At 42.7% G+C, this 24930-nt stretch overlaps 1 protein-coding gene across 5 annotated transcripts in view; it reads left to right on the forward strand.

Moving 5' to 3' along the window:
• Positions 1–6009: 6009 nt before the first annotated feature.
• Adam23 (ADAM metallopeptidase domain 23) overlaps positions 6010–24930 on the forward strand; it is a 155628-nt gene continuing 136707 nt past the window's right edge. For 3 of the 5 annotated variants that reach the window (XM_027397057.2, XM_027397058.2, XM_027397060.2), the window contains exons 1-2: positions 6011–6546; positions 7764–7981. In XM_027397057.2, the coding sequence (XP_027252858.1) occupies positions 6333–6546; positions 7764–7981 (432 nt within the window). In that variant the 5' untranslated portion in view covers positions 6011–6332. Of the gene's footprint in view, positions 6547–7763; positions 7982–24930 lie in introns of all 5 variants that reach the window. The other 2 variants (XM_027397059.2, XM_027397056.2) reach the window with 1 other exon arrangement.

Below are 24930 nucleotides of genomic sequence, written 5' to 3' on the forward strand. Positions count from 1 at the left end.
GTGAGGGAAAATGAACTTTTTTTTTTTTCAATTTTAACCTTGTTTTGTCAGAAATTTCCAGTTAAACTGCATTTAGTATAATGTCAGATATGTTGCACTGCACAGTTCCACGGGTCTGTCTGTTTAACTGTCCCCAGTGTCCCTTTGCTATAAAATTCTTTTTCCTTTTACTAGTAGTGTGGCAATCAGTTAAGTCACAACTTCTGAAACTGTGGCATCTTTCAGAATAAATACTAGTATACTTTAAACTTTTTCTTTTGTTTTTTGTTTTTTTTGTTTTGTTTTGTTTTTTTCGAGACAGGGTTTCTCTGTGGCTTTGGAGGCTGCTCTGGAACGAGCTCTTGTAGACCAGGCTGGTCTCGAACTCACAGAGATCCGCTTGCCTCTGCCTCCCAAGTGCTGGGATTAAAGGCGTGCGCCACCAACTCCCTGCTTACTTTAAACTTTTTAAATTAATTATTAACTAATTGGTTAGCCTTTGAAGTAGGTTCATGTATTGAAGGCTGGCCTTGAACTTGCTAAATATTGTAGAATGACCTTGAATGTTGACCCTTAGGCCTCTATTCCACCTTCTGGGATTTCAGGTGTGCACACCCCACTCCTGGTTTTATGCTGGGGAATGAACGCTACACCTCAGCCCTTAAATGACGATGTTATGAAGACTTCCAGACTTGTTTCCCATAAACTTGTATGTTTCAGGTCACATCATGAGCTGCTTTGTGCCTGGAGCACAAACTCACTACCCTTCATCTGCTCTCCAGGCAGAGTGTGAGGAGCAATGGCAGATCACCAATGGTGACAGGCACGCAGAAGGGCTGTCACAGCGTGTGTTACCTGCCTTCTGACTTGTCATGGCTGTAATGTTCGTTCAAACCTCTTTGCTCTCCAGAAAATACAGTGTGGCACAATAAAGGAAAGTTTGAGATATTTTTGACATCTGTGCTGTTTTGGTGAATAAATTCTGACATTTGTCCCACTATTTAAGTTCTGGGAATTAGCTCCAAAAAGGAGGAGTTTGCCTTTTCCTTAGGAGCCCATTCATGTACTGAACATCTGTGAAGACATTAGTGACTGCTTACTATTACATACTGATTGAAAACAAACAACTGAACAACAAGGATGATCAGATTCATATATATACATATATATATATTATGTATAAACATATCCACACAGACATATTATATATACACACATATTATATATACACAGATGCACACAGACACATTATATATACATACTATATATACATATATACACACAGGCACACAGACAAAATATATATATACACACATGCACACAGGCACATTATATAAATGCATACATATATATTACACACACACACACACACACACACACACACACCACACACATGTCTATGTGCATGTTTCACAGTGCATGAGTGGATGTCAGAGGACAACCTTTGGGAGTTTGTTCTCTTCCTCCGCTATGCGAGCTCAGGCGTTAGGCTTGGCAGCAAGCATATTTACCTGCTGAGCCACCTCACAAGCCCCAGATTCTTTTGAAATTAGAGCCCTGAATATTGGTGTACATGCCTTCCTCACTTTCTACTTACAAGCCACAGGATACAATATAATTGATACTTTAAAAAAATTAAATAATTTATTATATTTACAACATTCTGCCTCCATATATACCTGCACACCAGAAGAGGACACCAGATATCATTAGAGATGGTTGTGAGCCACCATGTGATTGCTGGGAATTGGACCCAGGTCCTCTGGAAGAGTGACAGTGCTCTTAACCTCTGAGCCATGTCTCCAGCCCCAATTGATAACTTTTAACTTAATATATATGGTCATGTAATACATGCACACATATTTTGTTGTTAAAAACGATGGGCTGGTAAGTTAGAGTCTGAAGCCTAGATTTTTATTTCCTTAAAATTATTTTTATTACATTTGTTTATTTGAGATAGGATCTTAGATGCAGTTTTTTTGTTGGTCTGGAACTTATGCTGTAGTTCAGGCCAGCCATGATCTCACCTGGCTCTGCTTCTTGAATGCTGGGATTAAAGACATGTGCTCTTCATCACACTTATTTCACACACACACACACACACACACACACACACACACACACACACACACACAGGCACACAGATATGCACACACACACATGCATATACAGAGACACACACAGGGAATCACACAGGCACACACACATACAGATATACACACAGACACACTTGACACACAAAGAGACACACATATAGAGACATGCACAGATACACACATGAGACACAGAGACACACACAAAGGCACACACAGCAACACATACACAGACACACACGGACACACACATACACAGAGACACACAGAGAATGTGCAGTGTGTATACTTGTGGGGGTCACAATCCAAGTGCAACTTGCAGGTGTCATTTCTTGGCTTCAAGTGGTTCCTAGGGATTGAATTCAGATTGTCAAGTTTGGCAGCAGGCACCTTTACCTGCCAATACTTCTCACTGGCATTGGTTTTTACATTTTAAAACTGTTGTTAAGAATACAACAAGGAGGGTCTAGGCCTTCCCCCAAACAATATGACAGACTTTGAAGGTCCCCTGTGAAGGGTCTCACTATTCCTGGGGAGGAGTCGGGGTGGGGTCGGGTGGGGTGGGTGGGGAACATGGGAGGATGAGAGGTCGAGGGAATGGGGGGGATGGATATGTAAATATGAGTAATTAAAAAATGAAAAAAATGAATAAAGTATGTGACAGAGACCATATAGCCTATGATATTGATGATCTGATACTTTACAGAAAACATGTACTGGTCCCTGAGCCATGTGGAAAATACCAACAACAGAACTTACTCACTTTACAGTTTCACTAAGAAACGAATTGTTTTCCTTCCTTTAAAGTACAGCCTTCCACCTGTAGTCTCAGTGCTCACCGTCACCGTAATGAGACACTGCAAAGTCTCCCATGTAAAAGGGTGATGTAGTCAGCCCTAGATGGCTCTGTGATGCCAGCTACTCCTCAGCTGTGAGGCAGCCCCCTCTGTTCTTGTTTGTGCTCCCACTGTCTTCCTAGGCCTTTTCTGGGCTCCAGGTTCCAATTTGTCACATACCTATTTTGTCCTTGATATTTGGGCCAAATGACTGTACCACTCTAATTGTTCTATTCTGTCACACTCCTTCTACCCTCTGGGGGCCTCTCCTGTGATCCTTTTGGGTCACATGCTTTCTAAATCTAATATTTTTGTGAATGGCCTTTTCTAGTTCTTGCGTCATTCTAATTGCCTCACTGGCTTTAAAATCAGCAAGCCAACTATGGCAAAAGGAGGCCTCACTCAAGTGGCTTTCCTGTCCGGGCCAACTGAATCATTTCTGCTAGTGCTTGATTGCCCAGTCTGGACGATGCTTGAAGACACCTTTTCTTGTGTTCACCAGTGTTCATATTGCATGGTATGATTTCCCCATGGGTCCTCACAGCGATCACTTCCCATGTCCGCCATCTGACCAGTTCACACCAGTGGTTCACTGATGACCTCAGCAGCCAGTGCACCTTTGTTACCAGAACCAGGTTGATCTCAACCTTTGGGTTTTTAATTTTCTGTCCTCCAGCCAAGCTTGTTGAATCTCTCCTGTTGCTGCTCAAATACAGTTGTCTTTTGACACCTTCACAAGCATGGCAACTGTGTGTGTGTGTGTGTGTGTGTGTGTGTGTGTGTGTGTGTGTGTGATGTTGGAATGGAACTCTCAGAGCATCACACTTGCTAGGTCAGCACTATACCCCTAACACCTGCTTTTGGCATGTTTTGGTGGGGAAAAGCTGATTTGCATATACAGAGCAAGACGTTAGGAGGCAAGAAAGTCACTAACACCATACACCAGGAGGGTAAAATGGGACAATTTAGAAGTAAACTCTATTACAATAAAACATCTTAAACTACTTAATGAGAATAATGGTAATATAATTAATTGGCCAACTAAAGAATATATGATTCTGTTAACCTTCATTTAAATAGAGGTTAAAGAACAAATCTCAATAAATAAATTTTCCTGGGTGGTTTACCCATTTCCTGCCTCACTTGTCTTGCCTCCAACAGCATCTGTAAACATTACACTTCTATATATAAATGCTGTTTTTCATTACATAGCATAACTCAGCATCCTTCTTTGTAAATATTCCCACTCCTCACTAGAAACCAAACAGAACCTCATTCTGCACCCCACATGCATAGGATGGCGGGTTATAACTGGTAGTGATTGGTTAGCCCAGCTCAGTTGGTAGGTTTATTTAACGGGCAGACTGAGAGACTGTCACTCAATTGTGAGAAATGCCTTTGAAATAACTTGTGCTGGGACAGCTTTCTCCTTCATTCTCTTCTCCATTCAAAGTCCTTGTCTGTCTTCTTTCGGGCTTTTATTCTCCCAAACCCATTTCCAGGATGCATATTATACCAAATATAAGCTGGGACAACCTAACCAGCATGCCCTTGTCTTGAGCAATACCTTTCCAGGAATATTGACCTTAAGGAGCAGGGAGACCTACAAGCTCACCCACTTAACTGCATCATGGTGCCAGCTAATCGATATTACCTCCTAGCTTACTCATTGACCATGTATTATCCAAGAGACTTCCCTGGGCCTTAATTATCATGTTAGGACTTGGGGCTACGTTATTAATGAAAAGGAAAACTGTGGCTGCCCTCATATGGTGTGTGTGTGTGTGTGTGTCTTTAATATTAATTACAAATTGATGTGGCCCAGAAATATTCCTTTCAAATTTGGAAATAAAAGGTCAATATTAATATCTGATACCCCAATAGCTCTTCAACCTAAGGTCCCTGTGCAGGTCTGTCTATCCTTGTCTCTCTCTGGAAGTTTTTGTGGTGAGGCTGCAGTGGAGAAGGTGGCAAACAGTCTTGATAGGGTGATGGTGATGTAAGCCTAGCTTCTTCCTTTTTAACCCCAGAGTTCTTGAACCCTCCCCTCCCCTCTCCAAGTGGATATTCTTACCTTTATTTTAAATACAGATCATGGAGTAAGACACCATTGTTATTACTCAAACCATCCTTGGGAGAGTGAATAAATTAATGCTGGTATTACTGGAGTCTGGTGGTAGAAATATGCCTCAGATTCTAATTTGGAACCACCAGAATTAGTAGTGGCTGCTAGCCCACCCAAGCCAGGGAACTGACAGAAGTGAGAGAAAAATATCCCTTTTCTCTGCACAGGATAGGACTGGATCTCAAAAATAGAAATGTGTTCTCAGAAATGCCTGCCCACCCCCAAGGTTGGTTGACAAACGATAGATCTCCCAAGATAGCTGCCACGATTGGTTTCTACTCTCTGTATTTCTTCTATTCCAGAACACTTTCTGAACTTAGCCTTCCTCAAAGCCCCATGGGCACAAGCAGGGAAGACCCACGACCCTGCAAGGGGATTCCAGTGGCTCCATGCCCACAGACGCCAGCCTGCGGATGCACCATATAGTTCTTCCCACTGTCGTCCCACTCGCTATGAGGAGCACAGCTATTTTTACCTCCCAGGCTGCAGCCCTTTATATTTATTTGAAGGAAGGAAATAAATAAATGTTTTAGAAGGAAAATGCGTGGTCTCAGTTTTCCCTGCGCTGGAGAGGTTGGTATAGAAGTGGGTGCTGAGACTGGGTCCCTTTCCTTGGCAGTTGTTGCCAGATTAGGTCAGGCCTAGGCCTAGAAACCCCGGGACTTTTCTCTTAGGGCTCATCCCTGACTGCAGGCTTCTTTCTCCCCTACCCCCATTTTGGAGGTGCCACCATCTCTTCTGATGCTGCCTGGGATGCTGCATCACTCTGCACCCCCATCTCCCCACACCTCCCCAGGGCTCCCACAGTAGGGCATGCGCAGTGCGGGCCATGCGGGCCACAGCATCAGCATCTGCAAGTGCATCAGCATCCGCACCCGAAACCCGGCTTGTGCGCGCTCTCGGAGGGTGGGGTGCAGTACCGCGCTGCGCGTCCCCGTGTTTCGCGCCCGCGCAGCGCGTGCCCGCGCCGCTCGCTCCCGCGCGCCTCCTCAGCATCCTCAGGCCCGGCAGCAACCCCCGCAGTCACTGGAGCGGCCGCGCCCGCCACTGGGAGGGTGCAGCCGCTGGGGGGGCTCCAAGTTGGCGGAGCCGAGGGGACCCCCTCTGCGGGCCGCTCCCCGAAAGGCGGAAAGAGTCGAGGAGGGCGCGCCGCCGACCCCGAACCCCCAACCCCTGACCCCTGCCCGCGGCCGCAGCATGCGCGCCCAGCCGGCGTGACCGGCTCCGCCCGCAGCCACCCCGCAGCCCAGCCCGGCGCTCTCGCGGGTCACTCGGACCGGCGCCCGGGAGCGATGAGCCATGAAGCCGCCCGGCAGCAGCTCCCGGCGGCTTTCCCTGGCGGGCTACAGCCTGGCCGGCACCTCCCGAGGCCCCTGTCGCTGCCCCGCCGGCCCGGTGCTGGCCCGCACCCTGGCCCGCGCGCCGCCCTGCCGCCTGCTCCTCGTCCTTCTCCTGGTGCCTGCGCTCGCCGCCTCGTCCCGGCCCCGCGCCCGGGGGGCCGCTGCTCCCAGTGGTGGGTATGGCCGGTGCCCTTTGCATTGCCTTCCCCGAGGGGCCCTGGGGAGGAGAGAGAAGGGCACGCAGGTGCGTGTACCCTGGACGTGTGGGTCCCCAGCCTGGCCTTCGAGCGCCTCCCTGTCGACCTCTCCATCCTTCTCAGTCCCAAGCCCAGGTTCATGCTAGTTCACTTTTGGAAGTCCGTTTTTGTTGCATTCACTAAAGACCTATTCCAGTGACTGTGGGTTCCACCCAGAGGTATTTCTTGACTCCTGAGTCCTTTAGCGCTCTCTATGTAACTTCCAGGGGCAGGGAGATGCAGTGATTGAGCAAGTTGCTTCTTGCTTTGGGGAACCTTCATATGAATGCGGGGAGCATGCGATAATAGTGGCAAATGCTTGTTTCCTCAACTTCCCCACTAGCTTTAGTCCCTGCTGTTGGAATTAAGGTGAGGGAGGCATACTTTGGGGACCAGAGTATGAAAGTCCCAAGACACACTTTGCGCATGACCTTTGGCTGTGTTTTCCCAAAATGCTTGTCATAATGAGCAATCAGAATAATACAATGTTGAGCACACTGGTGATTGGAAGTCACTGAAAGTGGAAAGCTGGCCTTGGCAGTAAAAGAAAGGAATTTGGAAAGCTGCCAGCATCTATAGCACTTTATGGCAAAAACAGTCCCCCCCCATCTCAAAGTTAAAAAGAAAAGGGAATCAATATATATATACATACATATATATATAAATATATATATGTATGTATATATATTGTTGAAAGAATCACTTTACATTCAGTGCCCATGAATTCAGCCCCCAAGTTATGTCAGGAGTGTTCTTAGCTCCCAGATGAGATGGTGCTAAGCTTGGTACAGTTGAGCTGCTCTATCCGCTGAAGCGGGAGGGGGTGAGGGCCAGGACCTTTGAGTTTGTCCAGTTGCTGACTCTTCTCAAAGCCTATTCTGTCCCGCCCCCACATAGTTCAGATGTTCAGATCTAAGACTAGATAGAAAAGGTATACATGACTATAGTACATGATTGTATAAGCTTCCCTGGCTACTAACCCATCCAGGCCACCCCACTGTCACAATCACTTGTCTTATAAGGTCCACTTCCTGGATCCTTACAAATGGAAAACTTTGTTAATGAAATTAACTGAACGGTCCATTTTAGAACTTACATATTTACTGGATATATATGTGTATGTTTGTGTATATTTGTGCTTCCTGCTCCCCCAGCTCCGCATTGGAATGAAACTGCAGAAAAAAACCTGGGAACCCTGGCAGATGAAGACAATACATTGCAACAGAATAGCAGCAGTAATATCAACCACAGCAGTGCAATGCAGAAAGAAATCACACTGCCTTCAAGACTGGTATATTACATCAACCAGGACTCAGAAAGCCCTTATCATGTTCTTGACACAAAGGCCAGACACCAACAGAAACACAATAAGGTAGGCAGGAGGCTGAGTAAGTCCAAGTTGCTGCCATGAAGAGTTCTCCCTCGATTTGACTTTCTGCCAGAATCTGATTTCACAAATTTTAGTGCAGCATTTTATTAAGAAAGCAATTAATATGAAGATACAAGAGGAACTAGAGGGAATTAACTTGGGATCGACCAGGACAGGGTTTACTGTTTGTTTCTTGGACTAAACAGAAACTGAGCAGTTTCAGATGTCCTGTGAGAAACTTGGTCCCCGTGTCTCTCAGGTGCCTTGACACTGAACAGCAGAGTGAGCTTGTTTCTGGGAGCCTTTATGTAAGGATGAAGGAATCTAACTTCCAGGAGGTAAAAGCTCCTGGCAGTTAGTAAACAGAAAACCTTTTCCCAGCAGTCTTTCCATGGAGAACTTGCACTTGAGTTTATTTCTTTAATTGGGCATTGGGTGGGGGTGGGGGACATTGCTATGATAGGTTCAGTCAGTAAACAATTTGGTATTTCAAAAGACTATGAAGAACAGAAAAACAATGACTTGCCTAAGATATAGACCAGTTTGGCATCATCCTTGAAGATACTCTACATCAGTGGTGAATATTTGCTTTACTTTTAGGTTGGTTTAGAAAGTAGCATTGCACTTGAGAAAGAGACTCAAATGAAGACAGCACTATTTAATGTTCCAATAGTTTAAGGGGCCCCCTTCTCCTTCGTCTTGTTGCTTGAACTAATGATATTTTGCATCTGAAGTGGGTCTGCACAGTGAAGTGGAGGAGTCTGTTCTTTATTAGGTGCAGAAAACTGACCCCTTAGGTTACATATTTCCCTCTGAACTGTTCCTATTCAGTTGGCAAGCGCAGGAGCTAGGTAAGCATATAGAATTCAGGTAAACTTTCTGTGGTTTGCATCAGTGTGTGGTTAGTTTTCTGAAATAGAGGTAAGTACAATCATGCCTTTTCCCACTTCATAAATGGGTAGATAGGGGTAGAATGCATTCTGGTGACTCTTCTTGAAGGTTGTAAAGCAGCTATTAGGTTTGAACTGTTAATTGTTACTATGTTTAGAACAACTGAGGTCTCCGAGACAAAGCTTTCTTCATACTGAATAACTTTGTTAACCCTGTTAACCTTGTTTGTGTGATTTTTAAGGGGCTGTTGTCCGCCATGGCTGAGATGATGAACTTCTCCTTTGCCAAGTCTTCCCCTCAGAAGGTTCTCTGTAATTTAGTGGAACAACTGACACTTTACGTCTTATGGCTAGGAGTGGGTACTGTCTTTAAGAAGAGACAACCAAGACCCCCTTGATAGCAAGCATGGAGGCAAGGATTAAATAGCTTCCTTTATGAATGATCCCTATACCAAGTGGGGGAAGGTCTCCACTCTGTGGTTATAGTTCTTAAACTCCAGGGTCTTTGTACAGGATGCTGGAGGAGGCCAAAGCTACCCCAAAGCCTGCTTTAAAGAATGTCTAAGTCCTCCTCAGCTGAGATCTGAAAGAAATTTCAGTGGAATTTCTTTTTAACTCAGGTGTTGAACTCCCTGACTAATGCTTGTCCTCTGGACTAGCCTTCCATGGCTGTTTTGCTTGTGTGCGTGATTTCACACCATATGTCTGACTTTATGATAGTAATATCTGTTGAACTTTTGCCTGTCACTTATGTAGAGGGACGGAGTGCTCCTGCGGAGCAGTGGCTTGATGTTGGAGTGACTAAGCTTCTTGACACCTCCCCCCTCCCCATAGCCAGACTTCTTTTCTACATTTGAAAAGACTGCTTAGGCAGGAATGATATTTGAAAGTCTCCCCCCCCCCTATTTAATTCAGTAAATATCTGTTGTACATTTCTCATATGCAAAGCTAGTTGGCAAGAGTTCACAGTTGAGAGATAAGGGTTGCAAAGATGAAAAAGTCATATTCATTCTCCAGGAGACACAGACATGAATATAAGCAAGATTCTGAGATGTGCTCGGGTCAGATTTTAATAGTGCCGATCTGATTTGGTGGCACTCTGAAATTTCCTTTTGTGGTCTATGGTTTCCTTTTCCCTTGTGTCTTTAAGCTTTTCTTGGACTGGTTGATAAGAAGTATTGTTAGGGTCTGAGATTCTGGGAATAATTCACCACAAAAGACTGGGTTTGAGCAAAGCAAAAATTTATTTAGAAAAAAATCTGATATCAGGGAGGTGGCAGGGTTCAGGCTCCAAACTGCATCACCGAGGCAGGGGCAGCAGCCAATTTTAAAGGGGAAACCTACCAAGAGACAGCTTCAGAGTCCCCACCAATCATAGAGAAGCAGTTGGGGACTTCACACAGGGGCACATTTTCAGCAGTTAGGAAGTCCTGTGGTTTGGTAGTTGGGACCAGCTCTGGGGCCAACCAATGAGAAGGGGGAGGAATGCTTGTGTGAAGGGTTGGGGGGTGGTGCAGCCTAACCTCAGGAAATTTTGGGTAGCCACTCAAGGCAGAATGGCAGACTGGGACAAAATGGAGTTTCTGCTGCTAACTAGGATCAAATAGCATTTTCTGTTTTCCACTGAATCTTATGATGACTTGCTTAATACCAGTGATGAGAGAGACACTCGTCAGCCCAGATGCTTCCCAAAAGTTACAATGAGAAGACATAAAATTCCATCCTCATTGCTTTTTGAAAGATAATTTTTGATTTTACTATCTGTGAACTTGGACCTTTCCTCCACTCTGGTTCTGTTGCATTGAAGCACATTTTAATGAATGCGTCAGAAATGCTGAGTCACTGTGCCTCTCTCCTGAATCCCTGATTGGGGGTAGAATTGCAGTGGGACTTTCCCAAATCTAGGTTGCAAGGCCAAGCCAGCTCCACGTTTATGTTTGAAGTTTCATAATCTTGCATGTGGACGTGTCCTTAACAGCTGTGAAAGTTAAAATGCGTATTAACTCTTTCCTAATTGGGGGAGTTTGAAAGCTGGTTGTGTAGTCCACCTCTGTTTATGTTATGGGTTTTGAAAACTTTAGTTTTTTTTTTCTTTCTTTCCCAAGGAATGCTTAAGAATTGTGCAGGTTAGTTTTTGTTTTGTTTTGTTTTTATTTTTATTTATTCTTTTTGTTTATCAATTTAACACAAACTAGGAGCATTTGGGAAGAGGAAATCTTAGTTGAGAAAATGCCTCCATCCGATTGCCCATAAGCAACTCTTGTGGACATTCTGTTGATTAATAATTAATGTGGGAGGTCCCAACTTACTGGGAGCAGTGCCACCCCTAGGCAGATGGTCCTGGAATGTATAAGAAAGCAGGCCGAGAAAGCCAGTAAGTAGCATTCCTCCATGGTCTCTACTTCAGTCAGTTCCTGCTTCCAGGTTCCTGCCTTGAGTTCTTCCTCTGCCTTCTCTCAGTGGTAGACAGTGATCTGGAATGTGTAAGCCAAACAAACCCATTACTCCCCAAGATGCTTTGATCACAGGGTTTTAGAAGAGCAATAGAAAGCAACTAGAACAGGAACCATTTCAATTTCTACACAGTTGAAATGTTGTAGAAACAATTGTCCGAATGGCTCCATTTTTGAGAGAAGTGAGCACACTTAAAACTATGCCAGGATATGGGGCATAAAACTAAGGCAGTCAGAGCAGCCAGGGAATGAACAGGCACCTCAGACCTAAACAGATTTTTTTTCTGTTGGTGCTTTCCCAAATCAAGATTTCTTTATAAAGAGTCTTGTTATCTGATAGTTTATTATAACAATCTCCTTACTACTTAAGTAGTCAGTTTAGTATTATATAGCAGTATCAGGGCCCACTAATGGAAAATCTTAGTGTTGTGTGATACTGGAAAATACACACCTGTTGTCCATCCCATTTTCTTTCATATAGGTCCAGCCCTCTTGAAATCATCAAGTAATGAGAGGGATAATGCTGAAATGACTGGAGGCCAGGGCCCCCTAGGAAGTTTCAGTAGGGGGGTCTAGTTGCTATAAAGATGAAGGTGTGGGGCTTTCAGCCTCGCCCCTCAGGAAAGGGGCTTAACATTTAGTTGATCATCAGTGTCTAGTGTTATGATCAACCATACTTATGAAATGAAGCTTCCCTGAAGATCCAGAGGGATTGGATTCTGGAAGCTTTCAGATATCCGAACATGTGGAGATTCCTAGAGGGGCAGCACTCAGACAGGGCCTGGAAGCCCAACACCCTTCTCCCACACCCTGCCTTATGCATCTCTTCCACCCAGCTGCTTGTCTTCCTCTTCTGTAATGTCCTTCATAGCAACTAGCAAATGTTTCCCGAGTTCGGAGAGCTGCTTTTAGCGAGTTAATCAACTTCAAGCAGGGAGTGATGAGACACCTGATTTATAGCCTGCTTCCCTCGGCACAGGCTCTAGCTTGGGGCTTGTGACTGACATCTGAAGTCTTGTGGGACTCAGCCTTCAACCTGTGAGATCTGACAGTATCTCCAGATGGATAGTGTCAGAACAAAATTGGATTAGAGGACACCTGGCTTGTCCATCGTGAAGAATCCACAAATTGCTTGGTGTGTGGGGAAGAAGCCCCAGACAACTGATGTCAACAGTGTTGTGTGAGAATGGAGATGAAACATGAGCTTTACATTTTCTTATGTCTCTTTGTTATCAAGCCTCGCCAGGCTTTATGAGTCTAGGTGGAATTATATGGTTATTACACATAACTATGTATTACCAATACAGTATACTACTAAAATGGAAAATAGGTTTGAACAGCAGGAGAAACAATTTAGACTCACTTATTCTTCATTCCTTCACTCCTTTTTGAGATGATTCTGTGAAGTCTGTTCCTAAGAAACTTGATGAAAATTGGTCTTTTGCTTTGATCCCTCAAGATTAGTCTCTTCTGATTGGGAAGGAATGAAAGAGAGTACAGGAGGCACAGCTTAGGGACAGGGGAAGGCGACCCAGATATCAATAGAGTCACCAAAACAAATGACCTCTTGTCATGGACTGACAAGGCTACTCCTTACTCCTACAGTTCCAGGTTGAGGAGAGAAAAGAGACAGTTTAGTGAATTCAATTTCTTTCTTTTTTGATGCTGAGTGTTAAACCCAGAATATAATGTGTCCTAACCATATAGGTCACAGAGCTGCATCTTGGCTCTAAGTGAATTTGGAGCATAGTAATTATGCCTTTGAGTTTCCTTCAGTTTTTAAAAACATAATATTTTATTGATTATCTGGGAATTTCACACATTGTGTCCCCCATCACCCTTATTTCCCAATTCTCAGTAGTTGATTTTATGGACACCAGAAGCTCTATTTTTTTCTTGGTATGTGACAAGAGAAAGCAGCATGGGACAAGGAAGTCCCAAGCATTTCTCCTGCAAAATGTTCTTGTATGTCTTTAGAAGTCAGGGATACATGTTTTTATGTTCCTTGTCTATTAAGAGGAAGTCTCACTGTTGTGGGAAAAAGGAATCTCTTCTGGAAGTTTCTTTTACAAGCCCAAGTTTTAGCTAAAGATTTGTTGGTAAAATATTATGCTGTGGAAACATCCCTGCTTCTTCATCACCATACTTTGTGAGTTTTATTGATAGGTCTGGATGTTGCAGAGCCCTTCCTCTGTTTTGGTGGAACAACCACCTATAAGGTTATGTTATAATACGGACTTTGACCTCAACAAACCTAAGTTTTCCAGGAGTTTCTTGGCAGTCATCAGAATCTTGTGACATGTAGGATTCTGTTTACAGTTGTGTCATTTGTAGGACTTGGAGTATTATATCTGTTGAGTGAATTTTTGATTAGCCATCCACATATAAGAAAATATACAAGAAGAACGTAGTGATTGCCACAACACTTCATGTTATAAACATACTGAACTTAAAAAAGAGCCTCTGAATTCTTTTAGGTATTTTTGGCACTGGGCTAGATCATCAGGAGAGGTAATTTTAGTCTTGAGTTTTGGCATTGTATAAGTTGCTAAACATATGTTTATACTGTTTAAGCTAGCAAAAATATGTCTACAGTGGCCCCTCCTCCATTCACAGTTTTTCTTTTAGGCATTTCAGTTACCTGTCAGTTGTGGGTAAGGAGGAGGATAAGTGGAGTACAATAAGATATTTGAGAGATCAGGGGTGGGGTGTGGTTAGTGAGAAAAAGGTCCTTTTTAATTTTCCAGAAATCTAGTGACCAAGGTTGATAGACTCAACAGTTGAGATTCATCATTGGTGTCTTCAAAAAGGATCAATAGCTAGAAAGCTGCAGACAGAGCCAGGGTTCGAATCCATATCTTTCCCGAGCTGAGCCCTTGGCAGAGGGAGAAGGGAGAAGTGGGAGGTTGTCAAGACTGGAGACAGATGCAGAGCTTTGATCTAGTCCATGCCACATGGTGAGTCATGGGAGGGGGCTCAAGGAGTGAGCATGGTATTGAACACCAATCCTGTGGCTCCCAGAGAGGTCACCTTCCAACAGGAAGGGACAGGCAAGGATGCTAACAACACTGGCCCATCCATTTTGAGCACTGACATGTGCTCAGAGAAGATAAATAACACAGCGTGGTAGAGATTAGTAGGCACAGTGATGTCCTTTGAAGGCAGAGTGGGCCTAGACTCTGGGTGTGACAGATGCACCAATTGTTAAGAAGTAACTCCTATCTAGATAATGTGGGCATATGCTTTAGATGAGGCTAGAAAAAGACAGAGAGCAACACTTAGTGCCTATTCTTTCTCCTGGTGGAGTGTGAGAAGCGAGGTGCTGTGGTGTGTAGTTCATGTCTGTGCCATTACGAGCTGCTGGAACAGAAGGTGGGAGACATTTAGAGGAGGGAGAAATCTTTGCGCAAAGAAGTCAGGGAGAAGAAAGAACTGAGCTGGGCCCCCATCCTTCTCCCTAGACTGTAGTTTGAAATGCTCTACACAGTTTGTGTTGGAAATGCTATTCTCAAACTCATACTTTAGTGGCATGTGATGGTGGAGCCCTTGGGAGTTAATTAGGCTTGGAGGGATCTAGCTGAGAGTAGGGGCCCCATGATAGCATTAATGGCATTAACGGTTTTATATGAAGGGTAAGAGATACTCGAGCTAGAACATTTGGTTTGCCAAGTGATGCCCTCAGCCTTGCCAGGATGCAGCAAGAAGGCCTTCTGCCCATGCCAGTGCCATGATCTGTGGCTTTGCACCTGCATTCTTTCTAAGTCATCTAGTCTGTAGCATTCAGTTACAGCAACAGACAGCAGACTAAGGCACACTCCTGCCTCAATTGTACTCTTCTTTATTTCCTTTGCCTTCCCAGTGGCTCTGGGTATTTGGATTAGGATGCTTGTCTCTAATTCTTTTCTTCCATCAAATCTAGACCATTTTTGTTCATTCTTTTTTTCCAGAATGAATTTGAGCAGCTCACAGCTGAGCCATGCTGTTGAAAGTCCAGCTTTAGTGTGTGGCTCTGAATAATGCTTTCTGCTCAGGGCCTGACTTGTTCTTGGCAACTAGATAACTGCTGGTGCCATCACTTCTCAGGGTTAGTGGCCCACTGCCCTCCTTTTCATCAGTCAGAAGATAACCCAGGACCCTTTGTCTAGTGTCTTGCCCAGGTTTGGTGGCTGCAGACAAGAAGAGAGCTGTTCTCACTATCCCCATGTTTCTCACTGGGCCTGCTGTCTCCCAGCATGGAAGAGTGAACTTGGGAAGTCATATTTGACTCTCTCTCCTTCATTTCCTGCCTATAAAAAGTCACTTATCAAGTCTTGATGCTGAGCCCCGAATCCACCCCCTCCTCTCTCTGCATTGTGTTCTTGTCATTGCCTCTTGTCTCGTTCTCTGTCAATCCATCAGTCCCACCACTGACAGATTAATCTTACTGGAACACTTACTTCAATCACGAGACTCCCTTTATCCACATTCAACAAGCATAATTTCAGCTAGGTTTTCCTTGGGTGGAACACAGGACAAACTCGTCTGCTTTCCCCTCAGAACACAGAGCTACTGCTCCTTTTCTCTTCTGGGGCTGTTTGTCCAAAGGCCAGTCTGTATGGGGCAGTCTGTGTGCAGGATTTTACTCATTTCCGTCCAAACTGTGTGGCTACTTTCAGAAAACTCTCGTCTCCCTGGAAAGACCCTAATCTGTTAGTAATGTGGCCTGAGGCTTTGAAGTCCAAATTCCTGCTTAGCTCATCAAATCCATCTTTAAAACCTGAATACTTAGTTGTAACTAAGGTTTGGGTTTTCAGAATGAATTCTCTTCCTTTCCGTAAAGTACATGCAGTGCACAATCATACAGTTTTATTTGCACAAAGCATTTGGTTCTTAATCAACACAGGTACCTTTAGGAACTGAGCACAGTTCCCTCAGTCAAATCTCAGAGTGTCTGGGTTTTGCAGTGTTACTGATGAGTCTTTGTGTATAGGATTTATGTACATTTAGTACAACTTTGAGTTTAATGCTAGAAATTCTATTACAAAAAGGGTAGATCTAGTTATATTTTATTTGGAGTAATGATCCTGAGAGGTAGCCATCCTTATTCATGGCAGGGCAGATAGATGTCTCTATCCTGGGAACTCACTCTGGTGCAGCTGTCAGTTAGTCTAGTTCATCAAAGTTTTGTTTTCTTGACAGAAACACACCTCCTTACCTGAAAAATTACAGATGAGTGAACCGAGTTCCACTTTGAAGTCTTCTGTGAAATGGACCTGTTTGTTAACTAGATGTTTTCTCTTGCTACCAAGATCCACCTTAACAACACTAAAATGTTTATTCCCATCCTTTGATACAGACACTAGCACTGTAAATCAACGAATGTGTAGACAAGACTTTTCCCAACTCTTTACTTTTTCAGTGAAGTAGAGCCCATTAAGTTTCAGCTCAACCCTCCAGTGCTTTGCAACAGCAAATATAGCCCATGGCTTTTGAATTTAACTTGAACAGTTTTATGGAGGAGCTGTCATACTGATAACCACACAATAATCCTTATAGTGAAACTACCAAGATGATTATTATCTCTGTGTTCTGAATGTGGAACCTTTGTCTCCCCACTTCCAGTCCCTTGCTTTTTTCTTTTTTTAAATCACACTTCCATGGGCAGGGCATAGATAGCTAGCCTTTTCTTTTAGGTAAAAATATTTTAGAGAGTATTTATCTGAAATATCTTTTTCAGAATACTTATCTACTTATTTTTAAAATCATTGTATGTTCATGAGTGCCTGTGAGTGCAGCACCCAAAGAGACCAAAAGAGGAAGTCCTTTCCCTAGAGCTGGAGTTACAGATACTGTGAACTGAGCCCAGAGGAGCTGTCCGAGCTCCTCTGGCTACCCATGGAGCCTCCTCTCTGTGAGTGGATGACACCCGAGCTGTGTACCTATGTACATTCCATACACTGTCTTCAGCATTCCCCTGCTTTCAGGACTTTTTTGATCCTTATATTTTCCCTTCCTCTTCCCCTTCTTCTTTTCTTTCCTCTCTCCCTCCTTTCTTGTTTTTTAAATTTTCAAGACAGGTTTATACTATGCAACTCAGGCTAGCCTTGAACTCACAACATAGCCAAAGCTACGCTTAACATACTGTTGCCTCAGCCTCCTGAACCCTGGGATTGCAGGTGTTTCTTACATGCCTGGCATCTTCCTTATGAGCCTGTAATTTTATTTTTTTCTATTATATTTTTCTTCCTTATGTTAAAAAAAAGAGGTGGAGTTGTCGGTGTTTCCAAACTATGTCAGACATTTGACTCATTTTAGAAGTGACTTCTTTTTTTGGAAAGTATACATGTATATTTTATAGAAGCTCACAGCTTAAAGAGGTGGGCGTCTGAAATTACCTTATTTAGCAAGAACTGGTAAAGCCACCCTTTATTTTTTAGTAGGAAAAAAAAGGAGGCAGAACTCCCAATTTAGCCCCTTTGTCAACATATGAAATGCAGCATAACCAGTGATTCAATGCAAAGATGATATTTCAACTCAAAGCAAGGAAATGGCCATTTAATGACCTGGTATATCCATTTATTTGTGGGACAAATAGGATTTTAAAAAATGTGGCCATTGTCATGGTTTGAATATGAAATGCCCCCCACAGGCTAGTGTGCTAAAAGGCTTAATCCCCAGCTGGTGTTGCTATTTTAGGAGATGATGGACACATTAGGAGGCGGGGCCTGGCTGTGGGAAGTAGATCTTTGGGGCTGTATTTCACCCTGCTGTTTCCTGGGCACTATGAAGTGAGCAGTGCTTGCCACATGCCCCTGCTGAGCTGGCTGGCTAAGGGCGGAAGCCTCCTAAAACATGAGCCAAAGGAGCTTCTTTCCTTAGGTCATTTTCCTTGGGTGTTTGTCACAGATGTGCAAAGAGGATCTCTTTGAATATCAGGGAATTTTCTTGTCCCCTCCTGCTACCCTGGTTGCTATAGAGTGATGAAGAATGGTTCAAGGTTTTCGGAGTCTTGGTTGGAGCTGCAGATGAGTTTGGTCCATGTCGGATGGAAGAGGGCGCAAGGATTGAGCCAGGAGGCACAGGCTCATCTCCGCTCTCGGGAGGCTGGTGGTGGTGGGACTCTGACAAGAAGTGACTATGGGAGGTTGTGCATGATGCATGATGATGCATGATGCTGTGGCCTTGGTAAGCCATGCTGACAGTTAGAGGAGCTCTCCCTAAACCTGGGATTTGGAAATCAGGCATCTTATTTATTTGGAAAGTAAACCTGTCTCTTCCCGCCTTTTCTTTTGTTCTTTGAAGTGCAGGAATGAAACCCTAGGCCTGTGAGTGCCAGGCCAATGCTCTGCTACTGAGCTGTGCCCCCAGCCTCAGTGGAACCTTCCCCCCCTTTGAGGGTATTGGTAAAGCTCCTAATTCATGTGCTCTAAATAATATAAACCTTAAGGTAATTTCCCCAAGAACTGTCCCAGTTAGATGCCCATTCGCTTTTCTTCCCTCTCTCCAATTCTCACAATGGGACCAAACCCAAGAAAAAAATTTGATTTGCCTTTGAAAGTTCTCTGGCTTGGAAATAAAGTGTAGCAAGGATGAGACCATGACAAATAGAATGTGTCTATGTCTTCCAACAAGAAAGAGCCCAAACAGGTCAAACATATCAGATATACAGTTTGCTTTTATTCTCACAGTGGGATACAACTGAACAGGCCATGGCCAGGAGGTAAAATCTGTGTACATGTTTGCCAGAAGAACTGGCACCCTGATTCTCCACGGCTTATAAATGATGGCTTTGTAGTGAGTTCTCACTAATTACTCTGCTAATTGCTGTAGGCTGTCCTGGGTGACATAGTGGCCTTTCATCTCTGTAGAGTGTTCATACAACAGTTAGCAGTATTCATCCTGTTGGGCTGTGTGGAAACCATCACTTGTTCCCTTCAGGTGAGACATTCAGATGATGACATTTTGTTGTTTTTGGTTTTGTAATGGTGTGTAAAATTGTTTTCAGAAATGGTTAATCATTATTCCTTTCCCTTATAATTAATTTAATACCTATTTTTCATCTCACTTATTCTTTTATTTGGGTGGCATTCATCCTTTCAAGAAACTACTGAAGCATTTAATATTGTTGCTCAAATAGTGTATTTATAAACTATCCCACCCCTTCCCATACTGTCTTCATAATTACTTTTAAACCTTCTATTTTTTTATAAAATAAATTCCTTATGTATAACTAAAATCCAAAAATATGCCTATATGAGATCTTAAGCTTGTCTTTTCATTTTAGTTTCCAAAGTTTGTGGATTCCCCTGGGATGTTTCTATACCTTAATATGTTAAAAGTTTATGAGTAACCTGACTCTGTTAGGAAGCACTTGCTCATGGTATAATGTCTGAGAGCCTCAGACCTTTCCTAGAAGGCTACTCTTGCCCTAGTTTTGAAGACTTACCTTGCAACTTTTATCCTTTTGTTTCTGCTTTGATATGGATTAGACAACCTAGGCTTATCATGTTCAAAATGGAACTGTTAATGCTAACATCTCCAATCTCAGCTCACCCCTCCCACGTTCTTCCAATGCTCTTCCGCATGGTTGCTCAGGCTAAGAGCCTTCTCCCACGCTTTCTCCTAAAGCATCACTTCAAGCCACCAGCTCTCATTGCCATTCAGAAGCTGGCCACTTCACCACTGCTGCCCAGCTGGTTTAATGTGCCATCACCTCTTGCTTACATTGTCTTGTCAGCTCTTTTTCTGTCCTTGTCCACCTCCACCCTCCCACTCATGCCATTTCTGCACGAATCAGGCAAAAGGAGGCTGCTAAATTCCTACTTGGATTATGCCACCTTGGCTGCACAACATCAGGAGTCTCCCATATTCTCAGAGTGATTTCCACTCCTCCAATCATAATGTTGTGGTCACTGAAGGAAATTAAGATGTTACTGTTGTAGCCGGATAGACAGAAGTACTCTTTATGTTTATGTTTTTGAACATATAACAGAAAAATGAATAAGATTTAAATACCAGTTTCACCATTGATTTGGAATATAATAAGCTATGCTTTATAGAGTTTCCTTTCTCATAGAAATTAATTCAATTTAATTGAATTCTGTTCAAATAAAAATAGAAATGTATACTAAAACATCCAGCTTATGTACCTTGATTAATTCACATTTTAATAAAAAGTTTTTGATATCCTAATTTAAAATTCTAGACCCTGGAATTAAGGTGGCTTTTTAAATTATAACAATAGGAAACAGGGACATCATCTGAAGATATTTGTTGATGCTGTGACACATTAAAGGGCATCTTTTCTGCCCAGAATGCTTTTGTGGGTCAATGACTTGTCCAAACTATTTTCTCATCACAAGAGAACTTCTGGATTCAGCCAAGGGAGAGTTTGCTTCTGTGGTTCAATGAGGATCATGCTTTTTATTTCCATAGAAAGAGGTTCTGTCCTGCTTCTTAGTATCTAGGGCCAAAGATGGGAAACTCAACATTGATGACAGGAGTCAACAGAATTTTGGAGGGCTTCTTGGGCAGAGCAGAGAGGACAAACCTGTATAATTTCTTATAGCAGTGTCTCCACTTTACAATCTCACTAGTAATTGCATAAGGGTCTCACATCCTTGCTGACACTTTCGAGATTCAGTTTCTAAATATTGACTGTCCTCGTAGGTGTCAAGTGGTAAGTCCTAGAAGCTTTGACTTTATTTCCTCAGTGTTACTAAGGTTGAATACTTTTTGATATAATCATTGGTGATATGTATGCAGTCCTTCCATTTCTGTTTCTTTTCTGTTGTCAGTTTGTAGAAATTCTTCACAGACTCTGATTTTCAATCCTCAGTCTCATGACTTGCAAATGTTTGCTCCCATCCTATGTGAACCCCTTTATCCTGTTGACACCTCCCCCTGCATTTCTACCATCTCTCTTCATGCTTTTAATTTTGACACAAGATCTTATTAAGTTGTCCAGTCCCCCTTGAGCTCACTCTGTATACCTGTTTGGCCTTGAGCTTGCAACTTCCTGCCTTCACCTCTTGAATAGCTACCAGCCTGATAGTGCTGCTGTTTAGTGTTCAAAAGTTGATCATTTTTATGGTGTCTTATTTAGTGTTGTATTAAAAAAAAATCACCAACTCCTATGTTATGCGGCTTCTCCACTACCCCATGTTCTTTTTCCTGCTCCCATGTTTTCTATTTAAAGGGCTTAAATTTAGGTTCTTGATGAACATTTATTTAATTTTCCTATGTCATGTAAGGTCAGGTTCCAACTGTTTTTTTTTTTTCCATGTGGATACCCAGTTTGCTCAATACCATGTATTGAAAAGACCCTCTTTTCTGCTTTAAACTGTCCTGACATCCTTGTTGAAGATCATCTGATTACATTTGCATAAGGCGTTCTACTCTTCTCTGTTGGTCTTTGTGCCCCCCTCTATGCCAGTACAACACTTTTGATTGTCATAGCTTCACAGTAAGCTTTTTTTTTTTAGGTTTCTTTTTTATTTATATTAAAAAAGAATCTTATTTTACATGCCAATCCCAGTTCCCTCTCCCTCCTGTCTTCCCACTCTCTCACCATCTCCCCATCCCCTCCCCATCCACGCCTCAGAGAAGGTGAGGCCTCCCATAGGGGATCATCAAAGTCTGTCACACCATTTGGGGCAGGACCTAGGCCTTCCCCATGTATCTAGGCCAAGAGAGTATCCCTCCATAGGGAATGGGCTCCAAAAAACCCATTTGTACGCTAGGGATAAATACTGGTTCTACTGCCAGCGGCCCCATAGACTGCCCAAGCCCCCCAACTGACACCCACATTCAGGGGTCCTGGTTCAGTTTTATGCAGGTTCATCAGCTGTCAGACTGGAGTCCATGAGCTTCCACTTGCTCAGGTCAGCTGTTTCTGTGGGTTTCCCCAGCATGGTCTTGACCCCTTTACTCATCACTCTTCCCTCTCTACAACTGTACTCCAGGAGTTTGGCTCAGTGCTTAGCTGTGACTCTCTTTGCAGTGAGTTTTGAAGTTAGTAAGTGTCAGATCTCTCTCCCCCAGGTTGACTGAACTCAGGGCTCTCATGCATGATGAGTACATACTCTACCACGAAGCTATACCTGAAGCTTCTGTTCTTCACATAGGTTTGGTTGGTTGGGGTCCTTTGGGATTCCATTATAAACTTTAGGACGGATCTTTTTCTATTTCTAGGCTTAGATCACTCTAGCAAATGCTGAGAGTAGTATTTGTACTTCTTTCTCTTGAGTTTTAAGTCCATGAACCCTGATGGATATCCATATATTTGTGGCTGTAGATTTCTTTCATCTAGTTTTGGGGTTTTCAAGATACATATTTTGCATATTTGATGTTTATTCTTCTTCATTTTATTGTGAATGGGTTGTTTACTTAATTTAATTTTCAGATTGTTTATTGCTAGCATGTAGAAATCAGACACTATTTTGTGGTGTTTGGGGTTTTGCCAGGGTCTCACACACACTAGGTAAGTACTCGACTACTGAGGTACATGTCCAGCCCTTCAAATTGAATTCTGAGTGTGTGATTTTATTTCTGAATTCATTTATTACTCTTTGATTTCTTTTTGTAGAATGTAGGTTATTTTTGGGGTATATGAAGTCATGTCATATATGGACTGATGATTTTCTGTCTGCCTTTCCAATTTGGATGTCTGTATTTCTTTTTCTTGCTTAATTACTTTGGCTAAGACTTCCATTACAGTGTTGAATAGAAGTGGCAAAGATGGAACTATCATTTTCTTTCTGAATTTAGCCTTTTATTATCATTATTTATCATTTATAAATGATATTATCAGTATCATTTTAGCTATGAGTTTTGATATAGGGACTTTGTTATTTCAATAATAATAATAGTAGTAATGACAATTTCCTCCTATTATTTTTTGCACAAATTTCCTTAAAAAGGAAACCAGACTATGGGAAAGATGATTGATTAGTAAGTTGCCAATTTTGGGTAAGTTATTCATCTGTATTTAAATTTTGTCATTTTAAACCTAAGAAAGTTGAGTTAGATTTTAGGATCTTTTAGTGTGATTTGGATTCACCTGGGAGGTCGCTGAAAAGGTGTGTGGGATCCAGTGGGTTGAATTGTTATGTGTCATTTAATTTTGACGTGGGATAGTTCATTTGATACAACACTCATGACTCTAAAGTTCTGTGAAATGTCCTCCAAAAAGAGATGTGTGCTGTCATTATTTCCAAGGTTGGCTCTATTTGTGAAGTAGCTGCCTTCTGGAACTGGGGTATTAGACAAAGAATAAGAATAGTAAATTGTGGAAATTTATCTGAAAATGAAAAAAGGTAGGGTGGGAAGATGGTTCATTTCAGTGAAGTGTCTGCTTTGCAAATTTGAGGACTTGAGTTTGGGTCTATGATAACTCATGCACAAAAAAAAAAAAAAAGCTAGTCATGGCAGCTCATGTCTGTAACTCTGATATTTGGGACATGGAAAGGGGTAGAACCCAAGTGCTCTTTGGCCAGCTAGCCTAGGTGAATTAATGAGCTTCAGGTTCAGTGACAGACCCTGTTTCAAAAAATTAGGTGGAGAACATCGAGGAAGATATTGCTGCCTTTAACCTCCACACACATTGACAACTCAAGTGTACCTATGTAAAGACAAACGTGTAGTGTTGAAGAGAGTATGTGTAGGGGGAGTGGTTGGCTTCAAGAATGAGTGGTATAAAGTGATCAAAAGAGAAAAGAGTTTTTGAAAAGAAAATCAGAGGAGTGGCTAAGGAATGGTTTTAAATAGAAACACTGCTAACTGGATCATGTTGCACCCCTGACTTATCATGAAGTCCTTAGCAAGACAGTTTCTGGTAGTAGAATTCCAAAGAGCGATGTTGGGACTCCAGGGCAAAGGAATGTTGTAACAGGTGAAAAACTGATGGCAGATATGTGGAAAGATGTACATTTCCATGTGTGAGGTTGGCATAAATATAGTGTGTTAAATTCATAGTTACTCTTACGTTTCCCAACATGGTCTAAGAATTCAGAGTTCACAGTGGCACAAAATGAATAGCAAGTCTCCTTCCTAGCACTCTTCAAAGGCTGCTGAATTTCTGTTTTTAGTCCTTATAACATTTAATAATTTATCTCTGTCCTATTTTTAGATACCCATCAACCTAAGATATTATCTTCTCTCTGCTAAGAGGAAAGGTGAACATGTTTCACTATAGCAAGATTCTTTCTTCCCCAACTCCCGACTTTTACTTCTGACACATTGTCTTTCCATTTGTGTGTGTGTGTGTGTGTGTGTGTGTGTGTGTGTGTGTGTGTGTGTGTGTGTGTGTGTGTGATTTTAGCAGGCATTATACACTTAAAATGATCTTGAAGGGATTTAGTTTCAGAATTATGTGTCAAGTTGCAGTCTTTGGCCTCTGAAGAGAGAGATGAACTTGGAGACTCAAGAAGAGCAGCTGGAACAAATTATGCCTTTATGATGGATTGCCAGGAATGCGTGCTCAGTGTGTAAGGCCTTGGAAGGTTGATGGTGAAGGACAGAGAGACATTTTGTGGAGGAAAAAGTATTGCACATTTCCTGCTGTATTATTGGCTCAAGGTAAGAAAGGGCCAGAGGACAGCAGTCTTGTTAGGGTTTCTTTCTTGTTATG

Source organism: Cricetulus griseus, chromosome 2, assembly GCF_003668045.3.
Source record: "Cricetulus griseus strain 17A/GY chromosome 2, alternate assembly CriGri-PICRH-1.0, whole genome shotgun sequence".
Lineage (NCBI taxonomy): Eukaryota > Metazoa > Chordata > Mammalia > Rodentia > Cricetidae > Cricetulus > Cricetulus griseus.